A 21,142-nucleotide genomic window follows, 5' to 3' on the forward strand; every position below is an offset into this window, starting at 1 on the left:
CGCCCCTTCCCGGCWGTGTGGTACACATATAAACGTTGTCCTGTGGAATTCTCTGGRGGGAACAGCTCATCTGGATCACMTTGCTTACGCATCTGTCTCTATTAAAACCCAGTCGGCGTCTCTGTGGTCTCAGTAGAAAGCCACGGTGAGTTGATGTTACCTAAAAATTCATGTACGTTGAGATATTAAAAGTACGTTTAAGTTTGTTTTTGTTTGATATGTTATATCATGACAAACAGTATGGCTAAGGTTATCGTTGACATGGATCCTAGGAACTGTCATGTGTCAATAAGTCAATACCTTCCGGGTTAACATTAGGGACTTGAAGTTAGTTGACGGACACTAACGTTAGACTAGCTAACGTAACGTCCCACCTTACAACATCTGTTCATACAAGGTTGTCTGAGTCAGTGTCCCTCCAAATCCATTTTGATGGCCTTCCTCTATACAAAGGCCATCCAAATTCAAAGAAGAAACCAACCAGTCTTGATTTCTTGCATGACTTGAGGAAATGCAGCAGCTGGGAACTGAAGGTGTTTCTTTGGAGACAGAAATCTTAAAGTCCAAATCTCTGCCATTATTTGTGAAGCACCAGCAAGGACCTTTGTCAGAAAAGCAAAAGGTCACAATGGCTACTATGGCTGTGACAAATGCCGTCAAATGGCAGTCTACTACCTGAATCGTATGACCTTCCCAGAAACAACAGCCGAGGTCCAACCACAACACTTTTGATGATTTGACTGATGACAGAGAGACAACACCTTTAGGATCATCGTCAAGTGGTTTGGTGACGCCGTTTCCTCTTGACAAAATGCTCCTGGTATGTTTGAGAGTTACACGGAAACTGATAACTATGGCAGAAAGGGCCACTGAAAACATGTTTAGGTCCAGCTGTTGTCAGAAATGTATCTTCACAGCTGACTGACCTAAGACCTCACACTCCATCAGAAATCAAGAGAACCACTGAATGAGTCTGACCGTTGGAAGGCAACTGAGTTCTGTACATTCCTCTTATACACTGGGCCTGTCTGTTTAAAAGGGAATATTCCAAGGGTGATGTATGAAAACTTAATGTTGCTTGCAGATGCCATGACTATCTTCCTAAGTGTATCCTTGTGTACAGACCAAGCAGACTATGCAGGAAACCTCCTGGTTTTGTTTGTGGACCACTGCAGCTGCCTGTATGGGAAGGTAAACATAATATACATTGCCTAACCCATCTCAGCCATGAAGCACACGCATTTGGTGTTGACAATATCTCTTGCTTCCCCTTCGAGAATTTTCTTGGCCAGTTAAAAATAATAAGAAAACGATAAGAAAACGTTCTGGAAAAACCTGGTGCACCAAGGACAAATGTTACTGGCCTCCATACAAGAGCCAAGAGAAGTGAAGGCAGTGATGTCACATGAAYGGCAGACATTGATACACGGGAGGTGTATTCAATTAAATTACTGAAGACAAAGAGTGAGTACTTTAACAGAATATTAAGATACTAAATGTCTCATTTGCAGACATTTACAGATTAACTGATAAGATGAACTGATTCCGTGATGTTTCAGATTCATATGAGAAAGCCCATGAGTGCCTGATTCGAGCAGAAAAACATTCAAGCCTGGAAACAGAGCCAGAGTCTCACCAAAGAAAGAGAAAGTAAGATTTAGTATTTGAACTAAAAAGGAATCTTAACACTAGTACTCTGAAAACKTCATGCTTGCTGTCATTCCCAGGCAAAATCCTAAATTTGATCAAACCGAATGAGTCTGACGCTGATCACAACCAGCACAACCCAGCGCCAAAGACCCCCAAATTCACCCCAAAAAAGGGTTGATTCCACGCAAAAAAAAAGTATATCCAAGATTTCATTTCTTGGCAAGGAATTGTTCATACAAAGTGCAAGTCTAATTTTCACAACCTGCATTTCATTCGCACAGTATCTTCTAGACCCTCTTTGTCACTCTCTGCTGGGGGGGGGGGGGGGGCTCTTATGTACTGAATGTAATGAAGTATATCGCATAACATTATTCGTTCTTAAGCATAATGTTATGTTTTTTGAAGGAATGCTGAAATAGTTGGGCTGTGAACTCAGAGGTATAGGACAAATAACTATGCTTAACTTTGATATGAACAGGTCTGCAGTCTTCTTCGTCACAGGCGCCAGCTGCTCACCAGTCTGAAGGTACCAGATCTTGCCCATCATATTATCGGAGGAGAAAAGGGAGAAATTCTCCACAATGTTAATCTTCTCACACAAAAAAAACATCACGGGTGTGATTCACGATAAGTATTGCTTTCATGCAACGATTATCAACAGAAACAATGTTCGATTTAATTCAAAACATTTTACAAGTAGGATATAGAAATAGCGGAGAAATGTGACAGAAAATGTAACGTTAATGGAAAGTGTTCGTTACCTTTGCTAGCAAGTAGTCGAAAGCGAATACTTGCAGTCAAAACATTGTTCAACTGGGAAAGTTTGCCGCTAGCTAGCCATGAACAAACTTGTCTTGTTCACTCCATGTGTTCACACATGAAACACGTCAGTTGACTGATTAAGATTGCATGCGCTTCATTCCTCCAGCAGTAGCTAACTTCCAAATCGAAGGTTACATATGTAACCACGGTTATGTGAGCTATATGGATCACTCCAATATATTGGTATCACTCCGCATCGGAGGRATACATCCGAGGTGAGGATTTACAGATTTACTCCCGCGTACACCTGTGACACGTTCTCTACATAATTTTTGAGGCGCCTCTAGCACTGTAGAGGATTGGAGTGATCCATATAGCTCACATAACCGTTGTTACATATGTAACCTTTTATGTTTCACTATATTGGATCACTCCAATATATTGGTATACCCGTATCAGATTTAGTCAGTGCAGTGCTTGCCAGCGGCGAAGTCCCAGTGCAGGACCGAGACGCAGAGGCCTTCAATGTGGAAGGGGAGGCGACGTCCAGTACTGCTGAACCAACCGCAGAGGGAGGTGCCACATTTACCCGATAGTACCTAGCAAAGGTGCAAGAGGAAGCCCAGCTGGCCGCAACAGGTATCAGCGAGGGGCAGTCCTCTCAGTAGAGCCCAGGATGCAGCCATACCTCGTGTTGAATGTGCCAACACAGATCCTAGCACTGGCCTGCCAGCCAGGCGGTATCCTGTCGTAATCATGTCCACTATCCAGTGGGATAGTGGACACGATAGCCCAGCCCYCAGGACTCTCACCATAGCAGACAAAGAGCTGGTCTGTTGTTCTCACTGACCGTGACCCCTCCACATAAGCAGCCAGTGCCCTCACAGCATGCCACACAGCATGCCAGAGGGAGGCCCAGACTCCCCCACCACTACAGACAGGATAAAAGGGATGTTCACATGCCTGTCTGACAAAACCTTCAGGAGGAATGAAGGGCGGAGAGATATACTCCTCCCCCCGGGGTCCATCTGTTATGCGGAGTGGCACAGGGGAACCCAAGAGCGGACTTACACGAGGAAACAGAGATGAATGAACCAAGGTATTTATTGTAWCACAGGGAGATATGGAGTGCAGATCCAGGGAAGCTTGGATGAGTTGTAGGAAACCAAATGTGGGGGCTGAGGTTGGAGTGTGCTGGGTTGGGACAGAGTAAACAGATCCAGAGGGGAATCCAGTGGTGGTGTGATGAGTCCAGAACAGGGTAGCGAGATGTGGAACAGGAGACAGGAGCCAGAGTCAGGGCAGCAAAACTGCAGTAAGAGGATAAACAGSATCAATGAGGGAAACAGGTACAGCAGGGTAACAGGATCTTGAATAATAATAATGGCTAGAAGCATAAACTGATTGAGCAGAGATTACAATCTGGCAGAGTGGAAATGGTAGGACTGAGTATTTGTAGAGGTCTTGATAATGGAACGAGTTGCTGCTGAAAGGGATCTGCTCTGACTCCAGCACACCTGTCTCCAACCACACAATCACACAAACAGACACCGGATGACCACTAGGGGGTGTGGCAGGAGCAGATGTGACACCATCCGGTTGCACTCAGAGATTACTTCCATGAAGTGGGTGGGTGTTCTACCAAGAAAGCCACCTTCATAGAGGTGTTTCAGGGAGGCAGATTCCAACGGTTCAAAAGGCGGCTTTGCCAAAACTGCCAAGACCACATCCAGATCCCAGCTCACCATTGAGCGGGTCCTAGCTGGATGCAGGCGACGAACCCCCTTCATAAACCTGGAGACCAAGGGATGGCGCCCCACTGGCCTGTCCATCCACCCCACATGGAAGGCAGATATAGCGGCCAAATACCCTCTGTGTAGAGGCTGCTAAGCCCTCATCCAAGCGAGACTGCAGGTATTTGAGGACTTACTGCACCCACCATGACTCGGGCACCACTTCAATACCAGTGCACCAAGAGCAGAACCGCCAGCGCAACTGGTATGCCGCAGCTGTAGCCGGTGCCCTTGCGCTCTGCATGGTGTTCAATACACCCTCCTGTAGTCCTAACATGGACCAAGCCCACAGACTGAGGCAGTGTAGCCTCAGATGCCACAGAGTTCCCCTGGCCTGAGACAGCAGGTCCGGTCTCATGGGAAGTTGCCAAGGTGTCCCAGACAACAGGGACAGGAGAAGGCTGAACCAGGGTCGTCTGGGCCAGTATGGGGCACCAGAAGAAGATGCTCTGMCATCCTGGTCCTGTCCAGCACAGCCTGGATCAGGGGAAAATCAAATCTTATTAGTCACATGCGCCGAATCTTACAGTGAAATGCTTACTTACGAGCCACTAACCAACAGTGSAGTTTCAAAAAATACAGATAAGAATAAGAGATAAAAAGTAACAAGTAATTAAAGAGCAGCAGTAAAAAATAAGGTAACACAGGAGGAATGCGTAAAGCTACAGCCCTGGTCAATCGTGTGCCAGAGTATCCAAGCCCAGAGCTCCGACCTGGTGGCTCTGACATGATGTATCACAGGGGGCAGTGCGCATTGTCCAGGGAGGCAAACAGGTCCACCTGCGCCCTCCCGAACTTGTCCCATCAGGTGCTGCACCACCTTGGGAATGTAGGCTCCAGTCCCAAGGTGGCGGGCTCTCCCTCGAGAGCATATTCGCTGCCACATTCAGGATGCCAGGTACATAGAGACGCTAGACGTCCCCGAGCCCAGAGAAATAGCTCCCGTGCCATAAGATGGAGACTGTGGGACCTCAGTCCACCATGATGGTTGATGTAAGCCTCCACTGTGGTTCTGTCCATTCTCACCAGGACATGTCTTCCCTTCAGATGTGGAAGGAAAGACTACAGAGCCAGTAGTATAGCTTGGAGCCCTAGTGTATTTTGCCTGCCGCTCCAAGGGGGTAGCCAACAGCCGCTGGCCGACCTGCACTTGGTCACACCCCCCCAGCTGATCTGGGAGGCATCTGTGCTGACCAGCTCCCGTCAGCACATCCTCAGCATCTCCACCCCACCTGAGAGAAAGGAGTGACAGCGCCACCTCATCAATGCCCTGAGGCACTGTGTGGTCACCCGCAGTTGGCAGTGGCGGTGGCGCTTCATGTGCAGCCGGTGGGAGTTGAACCACAGTTGAAGAGGCCGGAGATGGAGCAGGCCCAGGGGAAACAACGAGGCCGCCGTCAGCAAGCCCAACAGGAGTTGGCAGGTTAGGGCGGATACCACCCACCCCTGACGAAAGTGGTCGAGGCAAGATAAGATCACCTGAACCCTTTCGGTGGGCAGACGTGCTCTCATGAGGATTGAGTCAAGTTCCATGCCAATGAAGGCCACCATCTGGGTGGGCATCAGACAATGACTCTAGTCGTTTACAGTAATGCCCAGCCCGCCGATGTGGGCCTGCGTCCTGGTCAGGGTACAAGTCAGCCAATCATCCAGGTAATTGAGGATCAACAACCCTCGGGATGTGATGTGCCAGGACAGCGTCCATGCACTTTGTAAAAGTGCGGGGTGCCAAGGAGAGGCCGAAGGGAAGAACCATGAATTTGTAAGCCCGCCCTTCGAAAGCGAATCGGAGGTACTGCCAATGAGCTGGATGAACAGGAACATGGAAGTACGCATCCCTCAGGTCCAGCGTCAAAAATCACTGGTCCCTGGACACGGCCTGCAACACGCGGGCATGGGATAGCATATGGAACCTCAGTACCTTCAAGTACCCATTGAGGTTGCAGAGGTCTAGAATCGGTAGAAGCCACCTAGCCGTTCTGATGTCTCCAGGTGTGAGGAGATCTCCAGCCGCAGGGTTTTCCTCAGTGGGTCGGCCACCGTGGTGACATAAAGGCTCCTGAAGGATGGGGGCCAGCACCGCAATTGGAGTCGGTACCCTTCGAACACCCATGGGGACTCCACACACTTCTCCCACTTTGCCCTTTGAGACCACGCTAACRAAACCCAAGCACGACAAACCACGGGCGGAAGATACAGATCAACCGAGCGCAGCAAGTGGCGGACTCAAGAGGGGCTGGCCAGCTGGCCAGCTGCTCCAAGCTGCAAACAGCCAGTGAGTATATTTCCACGCAAGCTAATACGCTTAACAGTGACTTACCAAGCGAACTTCAGAAAGTTTGTACCTCAAACCATACGGACGTCCTCCGAGAAAATGAAAGAGAACGTATGTCGCGGACATGTGGTCTATATATAGGGGCGGACCCCAGCCGTGACACAGGTGTACACGGGAGTAAATCTGTAAATCCTCACCTCGGATGTATCCCCCCGCCGTGGAGTGATACCAATATATTGGAGTGATCCAATATAGTGAAACATAACGCTTTTTCAAACATAACGCAGTTCAAACAGCACAATCCTCCTCATCACTGGGCCCTGCTGCTCGTCAGTCTGAAGGTAACTGCAACGTGTGCTGCTTAGTTGTAGTGTGAGGGGCTCCATAATTACATAAAGTGGAATGTTAAACAATGTTGATCTTTCTTTTTTTTTTTTACTGTTTTCATAGAGCTTTTATCTTGTCATTCGAAAGGAATAGGTTTCCAAAGTTTATAACTCGCCCACTGCCATATGTTAAGATTGCCACTGGCTGATTCTTCAGCACCTGAGTAAATTGTCAGAGGATGTCAGAGAGTTGCAATACCACAGTAAACAGGAACCTCTTAATGCAACTGACCAATGGGTCTCATGGGGACATGGTTTTGCCAGAGGACATTGTGCTTCCTCTGAAGGACAGGCTGATGCTGGAGGAGCTTGAACATCAGCTTGCTGGGAATGATGTGCTTCAGAAGTAATTGCTATGTTCACTCGCAAGCGGTAAATTGCCGTGTGCCGCTTAGGCCGCCCATTGTGACTCGCTTGTGGGCGTGCTGGCAAAGTATGGCAGCATGTTCGATTTTGCGTCAAGAATTCAGCATAGCAAGTTTGTATGAAGGTCTGGTTATTAAATGGGTAAATAGTTCAATAGTAATATGCTCGAAAACGCTCTGGTGACAAACAAACGTTGCGGCTCTGTTTCCAACTGTCCACTTGGCTGGGAGAACCTATTCAAGTAAGTAAATACATTTCGGGAAAAAAAGGAAAAAAAAGATGTATTATTAGCTAACTAGCTACAATGCCGACTAACTCAAATGAGCTGCTAAATGAGCTAGCTAGTTGGCTAGCTAGCTATCTAGCCAACTTTACATCCTGTATAGATAGCTGGCAAAGTTAATTAAATATCATCAGCTACCTAAATTGATATTAGCTAGCTATCTTGGTGTATATATCACTGTAAAAGTCCAAATGCAAGTCCAAATGCATTTGTAGGTAGCTAGCTAACAGCCTAGAGGAAGGTGAAAGAATAATGTTAGCAAGCCCCAAACTTTCGAAGTGAGAGAGTTCGCTATTCTGGATAGGTCAGGTACTTTTGTGTGGTTCCATTTGCCTCCTGGAGGAATTCAGGCATGTGAAGGCTACCTGTGTCTGCATAACTTCATGGAGGATGGACACGAGGACCAGGAGGGGATCTGCCGTCACCGGGGGTGCCAGAGGAGAAGTCTGGTGCTCTGCAGGATGTTTCAGGATGGGGTCCAACAACGCAGCAAGAGAGGCCAATCTGTGTGCGGGAGATTTTCACCTCCCTACTTCTTCAAAGAGGGTGCTGTTCCTGGCACACCACTAGACTACACTATGCACAACCAAAGGCTCTTTTAAGAGCCATTCACATTGCAATAAGAGTATTCTTCCATTTACTTAGCTATGTCAACTGCAGTTACTCAATTCCCAGTTTCTCTCCTTTGATTCTACTTCACAGTGAGGGTGCAGTTTAGGTGTGAGGGTGCCGTTAGGGTGGTGACATCTATACAAAAACAAAAAGACTATTTTAAGTCACCCATATTGAAAACATTTCAGAACAATTAGACCCCTATAACCCACACCTCCACACTCATGTATCAATCTGATTGATGGATTGTGTTGTGCAGTAAGCAGACTCAGGTGTATAACTGTGGCTCCTTCCACCTTCAAAGAATAGGCAAGAGGGCCAACCATGGAGAATAGTAAAACACTTCATTATTTCTATAACTAAGCTATATTGTTTGTCCGCATGTCTACGTTCATGTTTTTCAGCATAATGTACTCTGCAGCCACTTAGTGTGGAYTCCAGGTGAGGCCACACACACAGATTCCTCTTTAACTACCTTGTTTTCTCAATAAATTTCTCCTTCACCTCTAAGTTATATCAGCTGTGTCGGTGAACCCCTCCTGCATCTGAACTGGCTACGTATAGGGCACAACAAGAGGTCACTTGGTCAGGTCAACAGGAAGTATTGTTAAAGCAATGCTTTACATTGAAATAGAGATGCAGTAGTCCCAGAGTTAATGATCCAAGGTCAATTTTGCATTTCACCTCCTGATGATTATGATGACTGACAGTGTTAAAATAAAAAAATAAAACAAGGCTTAAACATGCAATCTCTCACTCTCCATCTGTCTCTCGTCTGCAGGTATGTTTTGATGTGAGAGAAGATGCCAACCCCAGTCCCGTCATCGCCACCTCACCCGCTCTTAAGATAACCTTCGGGCYGACTGGGAGCCCAATGCTGGTTCGAAGACACCAATAGAGACACTATTACGTAATTGTGATGAACTGAGAGAATATTAGGGTAGCACTGTGATTCATTAATCATATGCTGCCTTCCCTGCTCCTACGTTCATACCTCTTTCCCTTTCTGTCTTTTACACCTCTCTCACCACCACCTCTTTCTTCCTCTGTTTTTATAATGCACAACAGATGTGCATTGAAGTACAGATTGAACTTGTATTTATAGTATTAGAATCATAATATTTATAATGCATGTATTTATAACACTTGGATAATTAACTTCTTTCAATAAAGYGTTTCAAATTCTCCACCGGTTTAAATTCATTCTCATTTGGTGAAATACTACGCCTATCCTGTGTTTATCAGATCAATGCAGATGAAGRAAATTAGATATTGAGATGAACCGGTTTGAGTATTTACATGATGCATAGGAAATGTAGTGTACTATTTTCTTAATTCTATTTCTATATATATGAATTACAAATCAGCCTTTAACTAGTTAAATCATGTTTCTAGTCTATTGCATAGTTACAATGTAGTTACAATGTGTAAACACTGTTGAAGTGTATAATTGTAATACATACATGCAGACACAGCATCATTCAAATACTGGAATTTGATACTCCTGGTATTGGATATGACTGAAAAATAATCTCAAAGACATTATACCTGAACTGCACCTTTATTTGCCATGGTAGAGTACATGATCAGTGAATATATTAAATGTACAGGCTACAATGTGGGGATCTCATGCATGGTAATAACTACATGTATATACGACTTGCATCCTTGGCACAAAGTTATATTATATTCTACTCAATCCATAAGCTTCATTAATGTCATTCAGACTGTTTTGAAGTTGATACAACTGGCTATGATAGCTGAGATTTATAGCTAGGTTCTGAACTAATATGTATACCATATGTTTTAGGGACCATACACAGATCGGCTAAATAGCTAGCTACACATCCATAGGCATACAGGTATTTTTATCCTCCACTGCACAATAAGCAAGAAAATAGTTAGCCAGCTATGTTATTTCATCTATCTGCATTGCATGGCAAATATCAGCAAGGCAAGCTTACAAAATTGTACATTCACTTTGCAGTAAACGCTTCAGCTAGCTATATTCTTTACATCAACTGTTTCGTAAGACAACAGCCTGGTTTGCTGGTTGTTTCAGGAGTCCCTAAAACATTAAACAACCAGAATTACAATTTCATACTCATGTCACAACACCCATAAAGCTAGCCAACTATCTGGCTAATGTTAGCTAGCATGCTAAAAAAAAAAGATATATATATTTCATAGGAACCACTCGATATGATTGGTCGCCTCTGGTGATTTGCATAAAGTTGGGGAAAATGTATTTTTCACCGCCTCTCACGCCACGTTAGCACCGCCCAATRGTTAACGCCCTCTCTGCATCGGTGTTTCACGGCGCGGCGTCTTATGCTAGTGTACACAGGGCGATATGGAGAACTCAAAGAAGGAAGAAGTGGGAGTTTGTTTGTTTTGGCAATGTACTATGTTGTATTAGGGTGGATTGGGTTAGTTTCATTATTACGTATTAGTTATTAGTTATTTATTTGTTGTTGTTTTTTTTGGGGGGGGGGGGTTCAAATCGTCCAGTTGGTGGCGGCAATACAATTTTGTTGGTGTAGACCGCAATAAAACTCACAGAAGGAGCTTTCCTGAAGCTTGATCATGCCACGCCTGTCCGATAGGTGGAAATACTCACATTGTGTAATAACATTAATGTATCCAATTTTCCGGCAAAGAAGATGATGTCAACAGTCTTGTCTGAAAATATCAAATGCTAGCTCATATGGCCTATTAACGTAGCTATTTAGCTAATTAAACGGATAACTTGGTCGATAGATGAAATGTGGAGGTTGAACGCAGTCCGCCACAAGGCTGGACGTCAGGGCAGCGACTTGGAGGAGTTCAAGTTCAAGAGACGAGYACATGAAAAAGGTGAGCTAGCTGAATGTTGGCTAACGTTATCCAACTAACGTTAGCTTGCTAGCTACCTTGCCAGCTGTGGTTAGACTTGACAAGCTACGCTGTCAACATATTCCCTCTATAACATTGCTGTATCTTATTGTGAAATGAATACAACACTTTAGAAACACTTGTTCTCCTTAAACTGATTTGATATTTATTCATAGTACCCGGAGCCGTACAAATCGTGCATGGTGGTGGAATCTCCTGGCCTCCAAGTAGTGATGTTACGTGCGCGGGCTGCGTGTTAACGTTTTCCCATGACAAACGAACCGCTCCATTGTAGTCATTACATATGCCACACTACAGTACAATATGCCTCATAAACACTGTGCAGTTACTGTTGTCATTGCTCTATGTTGATTTTCTGGGTCTCTCACTGTAGAGTTGAGACGGGCCCGGAAGGACAGCCAGCTGGTCAGCAAGAGACTCCTGCTGAATGATGATGATGATGATGAGGAGGAGGATGGCACCATGGACACACTGGCCAGCGATCAGGTATTGGGCCCTTGTATAACAACCACTGTCAGAGATGAAGATTCTAGTCAGCAACCCAGCAGAGAAGCACCTCAACTGTTAATTGAAGGGTACTACTGAGTATAACAGAAGTTCTTTTCTGGTTTTCTTTCTCTATCTAGGTGGTAGAGTTGTTCAAGATGGTTCGCCACGGCAGGGACTTGGTGAAGAAAGAGGCTGACCTAAGAGCGCTGAGGAAAGCCCTCCGCAGCCCYTCAGCCCACCTCATCCTTATCAAGTACGAAGGTCTTGTTCTCTGTCTCTCTCTCTCTGTGTCTCTCTGTGTGTACATTTCTTCACATTGTACTGTGTTACAAAGTGGAATTAAATGTATTTAACATTTTWTGGGGTCAACAATCTACACAAAATACTCCCTAATGTCACATTTTTAAAACCTCTACAGGATTGGTGGGTCCCCCTTGGGACGGCTGAGCTAATGTAGGCTAATGCGATTAGCATAAGGTTGTAAGTAACAAGAAAATTTCCCAGGACATAGACATATCTGATAGTGGCAGAAAGCTTACATTCGTGTTAATCTAACTGTACTGTCCGATTTACAGTAGCTATTACAGTGGMAGAATACCATGCTATTGTTTGAGGAGAGTGCACAATTTTGAACATGAAAAGTTATTAATAAACCAATTAGGCACATTTGGGCAGTCTTGATAGAATATGTTATATACGGGAGCTGAATGGAGAGAGAGAGAATGTTCTCCGCTGAGTTTTTATAAAACTGTAAAAAGAGTAGCGCTGTTTTATGTACAGTGTTGTCAACAAAATTAGCTTGTTTTTGCTCCCGTCCCTATTGCAGAATGCAGCCTTTTGACAGCATGTACTAAAGTCGATTTAATTCACACCTGCATTAGTCCCCCTCGTTTGGTGATTGGGCATTTAGGCTGTCACAACGAAAAGGCAGCAGACAGACCTACAGTACGTTTTAGCAGGGAAATTTGGTGACCTGATTTGTAACTATGAAAATAATTTTGTCAAACGGATTGTGAACCCAAAAGTGTAAGTTTGATTCTAGAGGCGGGATAATAAATAGAAACATCATTTTGTTAGGGTGTAGGGGCAGATTTGTCATCTTGTCTTCGGGAGATTMTTAGGGTAATTACTGTGCTTGACAGAAAGAACACTACTGTTATTCCCCACGCTTCGTTTATTAATCCACTTCTTCCCAATTTTGCCAGTGTAATCACATTTTCAATCTCATATGCCTACCTTTGTCTTTTGAAAATGAATTATGAGGCTATGTGTCTTTGCAGCCATTCATGGACAGTTTTGAATAAGTCATACAAATAAGCATTGGATATTAAATGCTCCAGGAATCTTAAATAATTTGACATTTTAGTATTGTGCACATGCTAGGCAACTCATAAACGCGTCATATTTTGTCTCTAGAGTAAGATGATGACAAGGATCTTCAAGTAGTAGGTATAAACCACCTGAATATTGATATTCATTTTATTTTCTTGAAGGTTTGGCGATGTTTTGAGAAATGAAGTGTTATAAGAAGAACATGTTCAAACACCCGGCACTTGGGAAACATAAATCAGGGGTGGCCAACCCTCCTGGAGAGCAAGCAGGATTTTCTTCCCGCCCTATTTTAAAGAGAGAGTTCACCCAAATTACAAAATGTTTCTGTCCTTACCTTGAAAGCAGTCTACAGTATGGACAAGGAGACTGCAATCTATGATTTGGTTAACCGCTGCCATCAACCATTACTATTTTCTGTGCAGAGCCTTGGTGTAGTGGTAACACTGAAAACAGGTATCAATCCCTGCTTTCAACCTTCCCACTGTTTCTAGCATTTGCTTGTCTCCCTATCTAATTGAATTAGTCTGAATAAAGTGTCAAACCACTTAAAAACAAAGTAAAAACATTACTTTTCAAAGTCATTTCTACCGATCACTGCCCTTCTTTATGAGGCTTTCCAAATACTCTCTGGTCTTTGTAGTTGAATCTGTTCTTGAAATTCAATACTTGACTGAGGGACCTTATAGATGTTGTATGTATGGGAAAGAGGAAGGGTTAGTCATTCGAAAATCATGTCAACYACTAATATTTCACACAAATTGAGTCTATGTAACTTATTATGTGATTTGTTAAGCCACATTCTACCCCTGAACCAATTTAGGCTTGCTTAAACAAGGGGCCTGAATACTTTTGCAGCAATTATATTTTAGTTATAATTTTTTTTCTTTTATCTTAAAAAATGTGTACTTTTTCTTCCAATTTGACATTACAGAGTATTTTGTGTAGATTGTTGACAAAAAAAAGACAATTATATATCATTTTAATCCCACTTTGTAACACAATAAAAAGTGAAGGAATCCAATATATTTTTTTACAAAGGACTGTATATACGTATATATCAGTATGGGCCTTTAATTTCTCRTCTCTGTCTGTCCTTCCCATCTGTGCTCAGGCAGCCGAACAGTATTGCGATCCTGGTGACTAACCTCTGTGGCCCCAACCCTCAGTGTCGTCTGGAGGCTGCCCGCTGTCTCCACGAGCTGTCCCACTCCCCCCACAGCGAGGTGGACTCGTTGAGGCTCCGACAGGCCACACCCTACCTGATCACCTTCCTCTCTGGACAGAGCCCCAAGTTCACTGTCAGTCCCACAGCTCATACACAGTACCTTACAACAGCCTTATCAAACAGCCTAGTGAAGTATTACACTATATGTTTTTCCTCCCTTTTGTATGTGTTTCTTTACAGGAGCTGTGTCTCTACACCCTGGGTAACATGTGTCCAGACAGTGAGAATGTGAGAGATATGCTTCTAGCTCAGGGCATCATACCTGCTTTGAACAACTGCATCCAGGTCAGCTACAAACCCCTTACTGTCTGTCAATCGACCAACCTGYCATTGTCTCCTTTATAACACCCTCTAATCTGTTTGTGTGTGTAGATCCACAGGACTAACCTGGCAGTGGTTGAAGCAGTGGGGTTCACCCTCTCCCAGCTCATCTCAGCGAACTACGTCACAGGGAGAATCATCCCGTAAATTAACATCATGGTTGTAGCTAAACAGAGAGAATATTATACTGTACTATGGAAACTTCATCAGACACCATTCGGAGACGCGGTTGAGGGATCCCTTTGTAGTCAGGGCTATGCTCTCCTGTCTGTTTGTCTGTAGGGCAGTCTTGGCGTCTGGTTTGATCCCTCACCTCCTCTCAGTGTTGACCCTTGACTCTCAGTTTGGCCTGGGACCAGTCATTGAGTGTTCCTGGTGCCTGCACTACCTGGCCTGCAGGTCAGACACTTCACCTTAGAATCAGGGTTCATCCCAAATGCMACCCTATTCCCTATATAGTGCACTACTTTTGACCAGAGCCCTATGGTCCTGGTCAAAAGTAGTGCACTTTGTAGGGAATTTGGGATGCACACTATATCACCTTAACCTGGGTGTCACCCAGGAGGACCAGCTACTGTGTCTGTTTGTGGTTGCCAAGGATATGGTACTGTTATACTGGATACAATGTGGTGGCACTGTGTGATTCTTTTGTCTGTTTTTTGCTCTCTTGTCTAAAGCAACGTGGACAATGGGGCACTGGTGGCTCAAGGTACTCTTCTACGTTGCACTTCCCTCTTGGTGACACTTGGTGGTGTTGTTGCTAAAGGAAGTATAGAGGAGGGAATGGAGCTGGTGAGTAGTTGCTGAATCCAAACTCTTTTTCGAAGTTACTCCTCCAAACAATGCAAGTACATGTGTTGTAACAATGCAAGTACATGTGTTGTAACTGTGTGGCTGATAGACACCAACTGTACCAGAATGCAAGGAAGCAATTTGATGAGATGAATAGCAATGTAGATAACCTAGGCTCCTGTCATAATCTACATCCCCGCCCTCCCTCCTCTCCAGTTGATCTGGCCCCTGCTGCGCTGTGTGGGGAACCTGCTGTTATCTGGGCCCCTGGGGGCCCTGCAGCCCCAGCTAAACGATAGCCGTCTCCTGGCTGCTCTGTGTGCTTTTCCTCAGGCCTTCCTCCAGACCCACCCAGCCCTGGCCARAGAGAGCGTCTGGGTCCTCAACAACCTCACAGGTGAGAGAGGGAATTGACTCATACATCTGTTTTGTGTTATAAATCTGTATWGATAACTGCTTGTCATATAAAGTGATCATATTTTCAGCAGCGGTATTACATCACTTCCTTCACACTCTGGAGCTCGGCCATATTGAATGCTTGTGTTATATACATATCATAAATGTCAACTCATTCAAACATGATTTAAGTAAGTCCTTTGACGGGACACATTTATGGCCAGGGAAAGTTACAGCATTACTGTAACTGGTCACGTAGTCCGGRCAGTAGCGGTGTGTGGGTAAAATCACTGGGGATGCAAGCCAGAAAAAAATACAAAAAAATAAAGCCATATTACAACCAATGTGTTGTGATAATTGCATTATTTGCTCTATAAGCAGTTCATATGCCTTGACATTGTGATGTATAGGCCTAAGGCTGAGACAATAAGACGACACAGTGGCAGAATAAATTCCCAAAAGATTTCACAAACATTTTAGTCCAATCAACRTAAGATAAATGTCATGTGGCGGTCCATGGCACTGGTTTCTCTGTCTGCGTAAGTAGAAAAAACATGTTGACTCACCCTACTTKTAGAGAAACGCCAATGCTATCTTCCTCTCGTGTTGCTGAAACAGTCTATGATATTGTCGTACAGTAGTTGTTGTCTTAGGCTACCTGGCTAAAATGCTTGCTCGCTAGCCTAACTTCATTTTATGGGCAACAATTAGACAGCTAGTTAACATTAGCCTACTACATCTAGGTACATTTGTATTCGGGTGATTCTATTCAGACCCCTTGACGTTTATTTTTTATTTTTACGTTAGTCTTATTCTAAAGTTGATTAAATAGTTTTTTCCACCTCATTAATCTACACACATGTACAAAATAAATAAATAAACTGAAATCACATTTATGGGGTACATTCACATTTACATATACATACAGTGGGGCAAAAAAGTATTTAGTCAGCCACCAATTGTGCAAGTTCTCCCACTTAAAAAGTTGAGAGAGGCCTGTAATTTTCATCATAGGTACACTTCAACYAWGACAGACAAAAGGAGAAAAAAGATTCCAGAAAATCACATTGTAGGATTTTTTATGAATTTATTTGCAAATTATGGTGGAAAATAAGTATTTGGTCAATAACAAAAGTTTATCTCAATACTTTGTTATATACCCTTGTTGGCAATGACAGAGGTCAAACATTTTCTGTAAGTCTTCACAAGGTTTTCCACACACTGTTGCTGGTATTTTGGCCCATTCCTCCATGCAGATCTCCTCTAGAGCAGTGAGTTTTGGGGCTGTTGCTGGGCAACACGGACTTTCAACTCCCTCCAAAGATTTTCTATGGGGTTGAGATCTGGGACTGGCTAGGCCACTCCAGGACTTGAAATGCTTCTTACGAAGCCACTCCTTCGTTGCCCGGGCGGTGTGTTTGGATCATTGTCATGCTGAAAGACCCAGCCACTTTCATCTTCAATGTCCTTGCTGATGGAAGGAGGTTTTCACTCAAAATCTCACGATACATGGCCCCATTCATTCTTTCCTTTACACGGATCAGCTCTGTCCTGCATACCCCCAAAGCATGATGTTTCCACCCCCATGCTTCACAGTAGGTATGGTGTTCTTTGGATGCAACTCAGCATTCTTTGTCCTCCAAACACGACGAGTTGAGTTTTTACCAAAAAGTTATATTTTGGTTTCATCTGACCATATGACATTCTCCCAATCTTCTTCTGGATCATCCAAATGCTCTCTAGCAAACTTCAGACGGGCCTGGCATGTACTGGCTAGCTGGCACGTCTGGACTGCAGGATTTGAGTCCCTGGCGGCATAGTGTGTTACTGATGGTAGGCTTTGTTACTTTGGTCCCAGCTCTCTGCAGGTCCTTCAGTAGGTCCCCCCCGTGTGGTTCTGGGATTTTTGCTCACCGTTCTTGTGATCATTTTGACCCCACGCGGTGAGATCTTGCGTGGAGCCCCAGATCGAGGGAGATTATCAGTGGTCTTGTATGTCTTCCATTTCTAATAATTGCTCCCACAGTTGATTTCTTCAAACCAAGCTGCTTACCTGTTGCAGATTCAGTCTTCCCAGCCTTGGCAGGTCTACAATTTTGTTTCTGGTGTCCTTTGACAGCTCTTTGGTCTTGGGCCATATGAGTTTGGAGTGTGACTGTTTGAGGTTGTGGACAGGTGTCTTTTATACTGATAACAAGTTCAAACAGGTGCCATTAATACAGGTAACGAGTGGGGGACAGAGGAGCCTCTTAAAGAACAAGTTACAGGTCTGTGAGAGCCAGAAATCTTGCTTGTTTGTAGGTGACCAAATACTTATTTTCCACCATAATTTGCAAATAAATTCATTGAAAATCCTACAATGTGATTTTCTGGATTTTTTTTCTTCTCATTTTGTCTGTCATAGTTGTCTGTCATAGTTGAAGTGTACCTATGATGAATTACAGGCCTCTCTCATCTTTTTAAGTGGGAGAACTTGCACAATTGGTGGCTGACTAAATACTTTTTTGCCCCACTGTACATAGCTCTGACGTGCACTATCAACTGTGGGACCTTTTATATTGACAGGTGTTTGCCTTTCYAAATCATGCCCAATCAGTTGTATTTACCACAGGTGGACTCCAATCAAGTTGTAGAAACATCTCAAGGATGATGAATGGCAAAATTATGCACCTGAGCTCAATTTCGAGTCTCATAGTCAAGGGTCTGAATAMTTATGTAGGGTCTGAATACTTGTTCAGCTGATAACCGGTCATGAATCTCTTTCCTCTCGTTCCTCCCCGTTCCCCCCATCAGCTGCTGCAGACTCCAGTATGTTCTGTTCTGCCCTGTTCTATCTGAATCTGGTTCCTGCTCTGATCCAGCTCCTGCCCTTCTCCCATGGCATTAACATCATGGTCAGTGCACTGATGCTTCTGTTCATAGTAGTAACATTGTTGTCAAGCCACCACTTCCCTGGAAGGTGACTTACGACTTACTGTTAAAACACATTTTTAACAGTATTATTTGGCCCGTTCAACCAATAGACATCAGCAGTTTCACTCGGGTCTGGGAAAGGATGTGACATTTAGATTGAATCAAAATCTTTCTCCCTCCTCACCCCCCCCACCCCACCAGGTGCTAAGGGTTCTGGGTAACATTGCCCATCAGGGGAGAGAGTACTGTCTCCACCTGGCCCAAGCTGGCCTGCTGCCTGCTCTCTGTGCCACACTCAAGATGGCCGACCCTGAGGTGGTGACCTTTAGTCTGGAGGTGCTGGGCCAGCTGATGGCCAGTGACCCACAGGTAGGGAAGGCTCCCAACACCCCGCCAAACTAAAGATGGCGGCCTGCCATGCAGATGTCATAGTTTGTTGTTGGCCATAAACACTGTTTAATGTGCAGTCTTGCGTTGTTTATCTGCTGTCTAATGTATGGAGAAAGTCATATCATAAATGTCATATCTGGCAGAAACAATCTAGCACAGGCAGCTAGACGATGACATTGATGAAGCGGTGCTTCTTCTCAGCTTGCAGAGGAGTTTGTGAGGCAGAGTGGGCTCCCCGTGCTGGAAGCCATCCAGTATAGCAACCAGGAGACGATCCGCCTCAGAGCAACACACCTGCTGGAACATCACCTGCCCCCACACTGCACGGTGAGGACTCTGCCCTAACACAGGCCGGGAGTGTGTACCTGGGTATAAATATACACTGAATGTAGAAAACATTAAGGACAGCTTCCTAAAATGTAAATTGCGCCCCCCCCTTGCCCTCAGAACAACCTCAATTCGTCAGGGCATAGACTCTACAAGGTGTTGCTGGCACATGTTGACTACAATGGTTCCCACAGTTGTGTCAGGTTGGCTGAACGTCCTTTGGGTGGTGGACCATTCTTGAGACACATGGGGAAACTTGAGCATGAAAAACCCAGTTCTTGCAGTTCTTGACACAAACCGGTGCGCCTGGTACATGCTACCATACCCCGTTCAAAGGCACTTAAGTCTTTTCTTTTGTCTTGCCCATTCACCCTCTGAAAGGCACACATGCACAATCCATGTCTCAATTGTCTCCAGGCTTAAAATATCCCCTTCATCAACACTGATTAAAGTGGATTTAACAACTGACATAAATAAGGGATCATAACTTTCTCCTGGTCATTCTATGTCATGAAAAAGAGCAGGTGTCCTTAATGATTTGTATACTCRGTGTATGTGTTTTTAGGGTACAGACATTTATTAATGCTTTGTTTTGTTGTTAAAGGTGGATACCTCTGCATCCCCGTGAGGAGCCTACAGAACGGCAGTGCCTCAAAACCAAGACTTCCAAATGTTTTAAACAGGTCTACTCAGAAAACCTACTAGTACATTTCAAGTTTTTATTAAATTATGTGAAGATGCTCAAATGTAAATATGTGCTGGATATCAATAGGATGTTATTTTTTACACTGCGATAATAAAATGCCAAATTATAGCAACAGAATGTGATGTCTTTGGAGCCTCTTGTGTTCGTTCGATTACTACAGCAKGTGTGCATGTGTGCGTGTGAGTGACTCAGTAACCTCGTCCCCAAGCTAATTGCGCATAGCGAGGAAGTGTCCGGTGAACAAGGTTAGCAACAGTAAACATACACACCTGTTCRCATCAATCATTAGGTTGATAACTGTTGATTACTTCTGATAACATTTACTTTTGTCTGTGTTGTGTGTCTTAAGAGCCAGGGAGGCCGGCAGGTAGAGGCTGTTTGAAGTAGTGAGACGTACTGATAGTGTCGGACTGTACCTTTCTCCGCCATCCCTATCCTACACCTCCATGGCACCTGGTACGGTAGGGGATCGTCCCTTAGTTGACACTCGCCCTGTACAGGGYTGGCAGAGGTGGAGCAGGGGTACAGCCTGGCTCCTTAGACCGCTGCCAATCAACGCCTGTCCTGGACGCCCGCAATCTCCTCCGTCTGTTTACATTGGCAAGCTTCATCCAGATTGGCTGACTTAAAGGGCAACAACAACCAGGGTCGGGCTGTTATGGCGACGTATTATCGCCACACCGGCAGTCGCGAGTCATGACCGCAGTCAAATTCCACATCACCGCTGAGTCATGGTAACTAGTCTTCTCCAAAACTGCGCTCTGATGCCGCTGATGGTCATTAATAGCCTGCCAAACTTCCTAACAGCCAGTCGCTAATGGCCTGGTAGTCAGTGCTCTGTTTTTGAGAGCCCTGGCAATCAGAGTTTGAGCGGGGATAGGATCACCTGTTGGACAGCGAGAGCCAGCTCCTTGTAGCTGGTTGATGCAGGGCATGAAATGTGTTCCTATGAGCCCATGTTGCGCAACATTTCTATAGGCTATTCTATGCAATTGCGTGAGAAAACAGAGTTTTGATGGCCTCTATTGAAAAGAGGATCCCATCAGCTTTCTGTAGGCTAGGCCTACTATATTTATTTCTCCACTTTCCATATATTAAGCACATTGCTTCGCTTTACTACTGGAGTAGCCCACCTAGCTGGCATGAAAATGAACAGCGGGGAAAGCGTCCTCCATTCGCTATTCAAGTGCGTACAGATGATGTGGTTTTTTTCTTGTTTTTTCTTCCTG

General features: G+C 44.6%; 1 protein-coding gene across 2 annotated transcripts; it reads left to right on the forward strand.

The window, feature by feature from the left end:
• The first annotated feature begins 10,780 nt into the window (after positions 1 to 10,780).
• Positions 10,781 to 20,030, forward strand: tmco6 (transmembrane and coiled-coil domains 6). 2 transcript variants are annotated; one of them, XM_023989597.2, is made up of 13 exons: positions 10,781 to 10,983; positions 11,396 to 11,508; positions 11,649 to 11,764; positions 13,955 to 14,141; positions 14,249 to 14,353; positions 14,441 to 14,532; positions 14,672 to 14,788; positions 15,067 to 15,181; positions 15,398 to 15,578; positions 18,371 to 18,471; positions 18,692 to 18,859; positions 19,082 to 19,207; positions 19,812 to 20,030. In XM_023989597.2, the coding sequence occupies exons 1-13, from the start codon at positions 10,893 to 10,895 to the stop codon at positions 19,833 to 19,835; spliced, it is 1,536 nt and encodes a 511-aa protein (XP_023845365.1). In that variant the 5' UTR covers positions 10,781 to 10,892; the 3' UTR covers positions 19,836 to 20,030. The 2 variants fall into 2 exon arrangements, with proteins under 2 accessions (XP_023845365.1, XP_023845366.1); XM_023989598.2 differs by lacking the exon at positions 14,672 to 14,788.
• The last annotated feature ends 1,112 nt before the right edge of the window (positions 20,031 to 21,142 follow it).

The sequence above is a fragment of the Salvelinus sp. IW2-2015 genome, linkage group LG6.1 (assembly GCF_002910315.2).
Source record: "Salvelinus sp. IW2-2015 linkage group LG6.1, ASM291031v2, whole genome shotgun sequence".
In the NCBI taxonomy this organism is placed as follows: Eukaryota; Metazoa; Chordata; class Actinopteri; order Salmoniformes; family Salmonidae; genus Salvelinus; species Salvelinus sp. IW2-2015.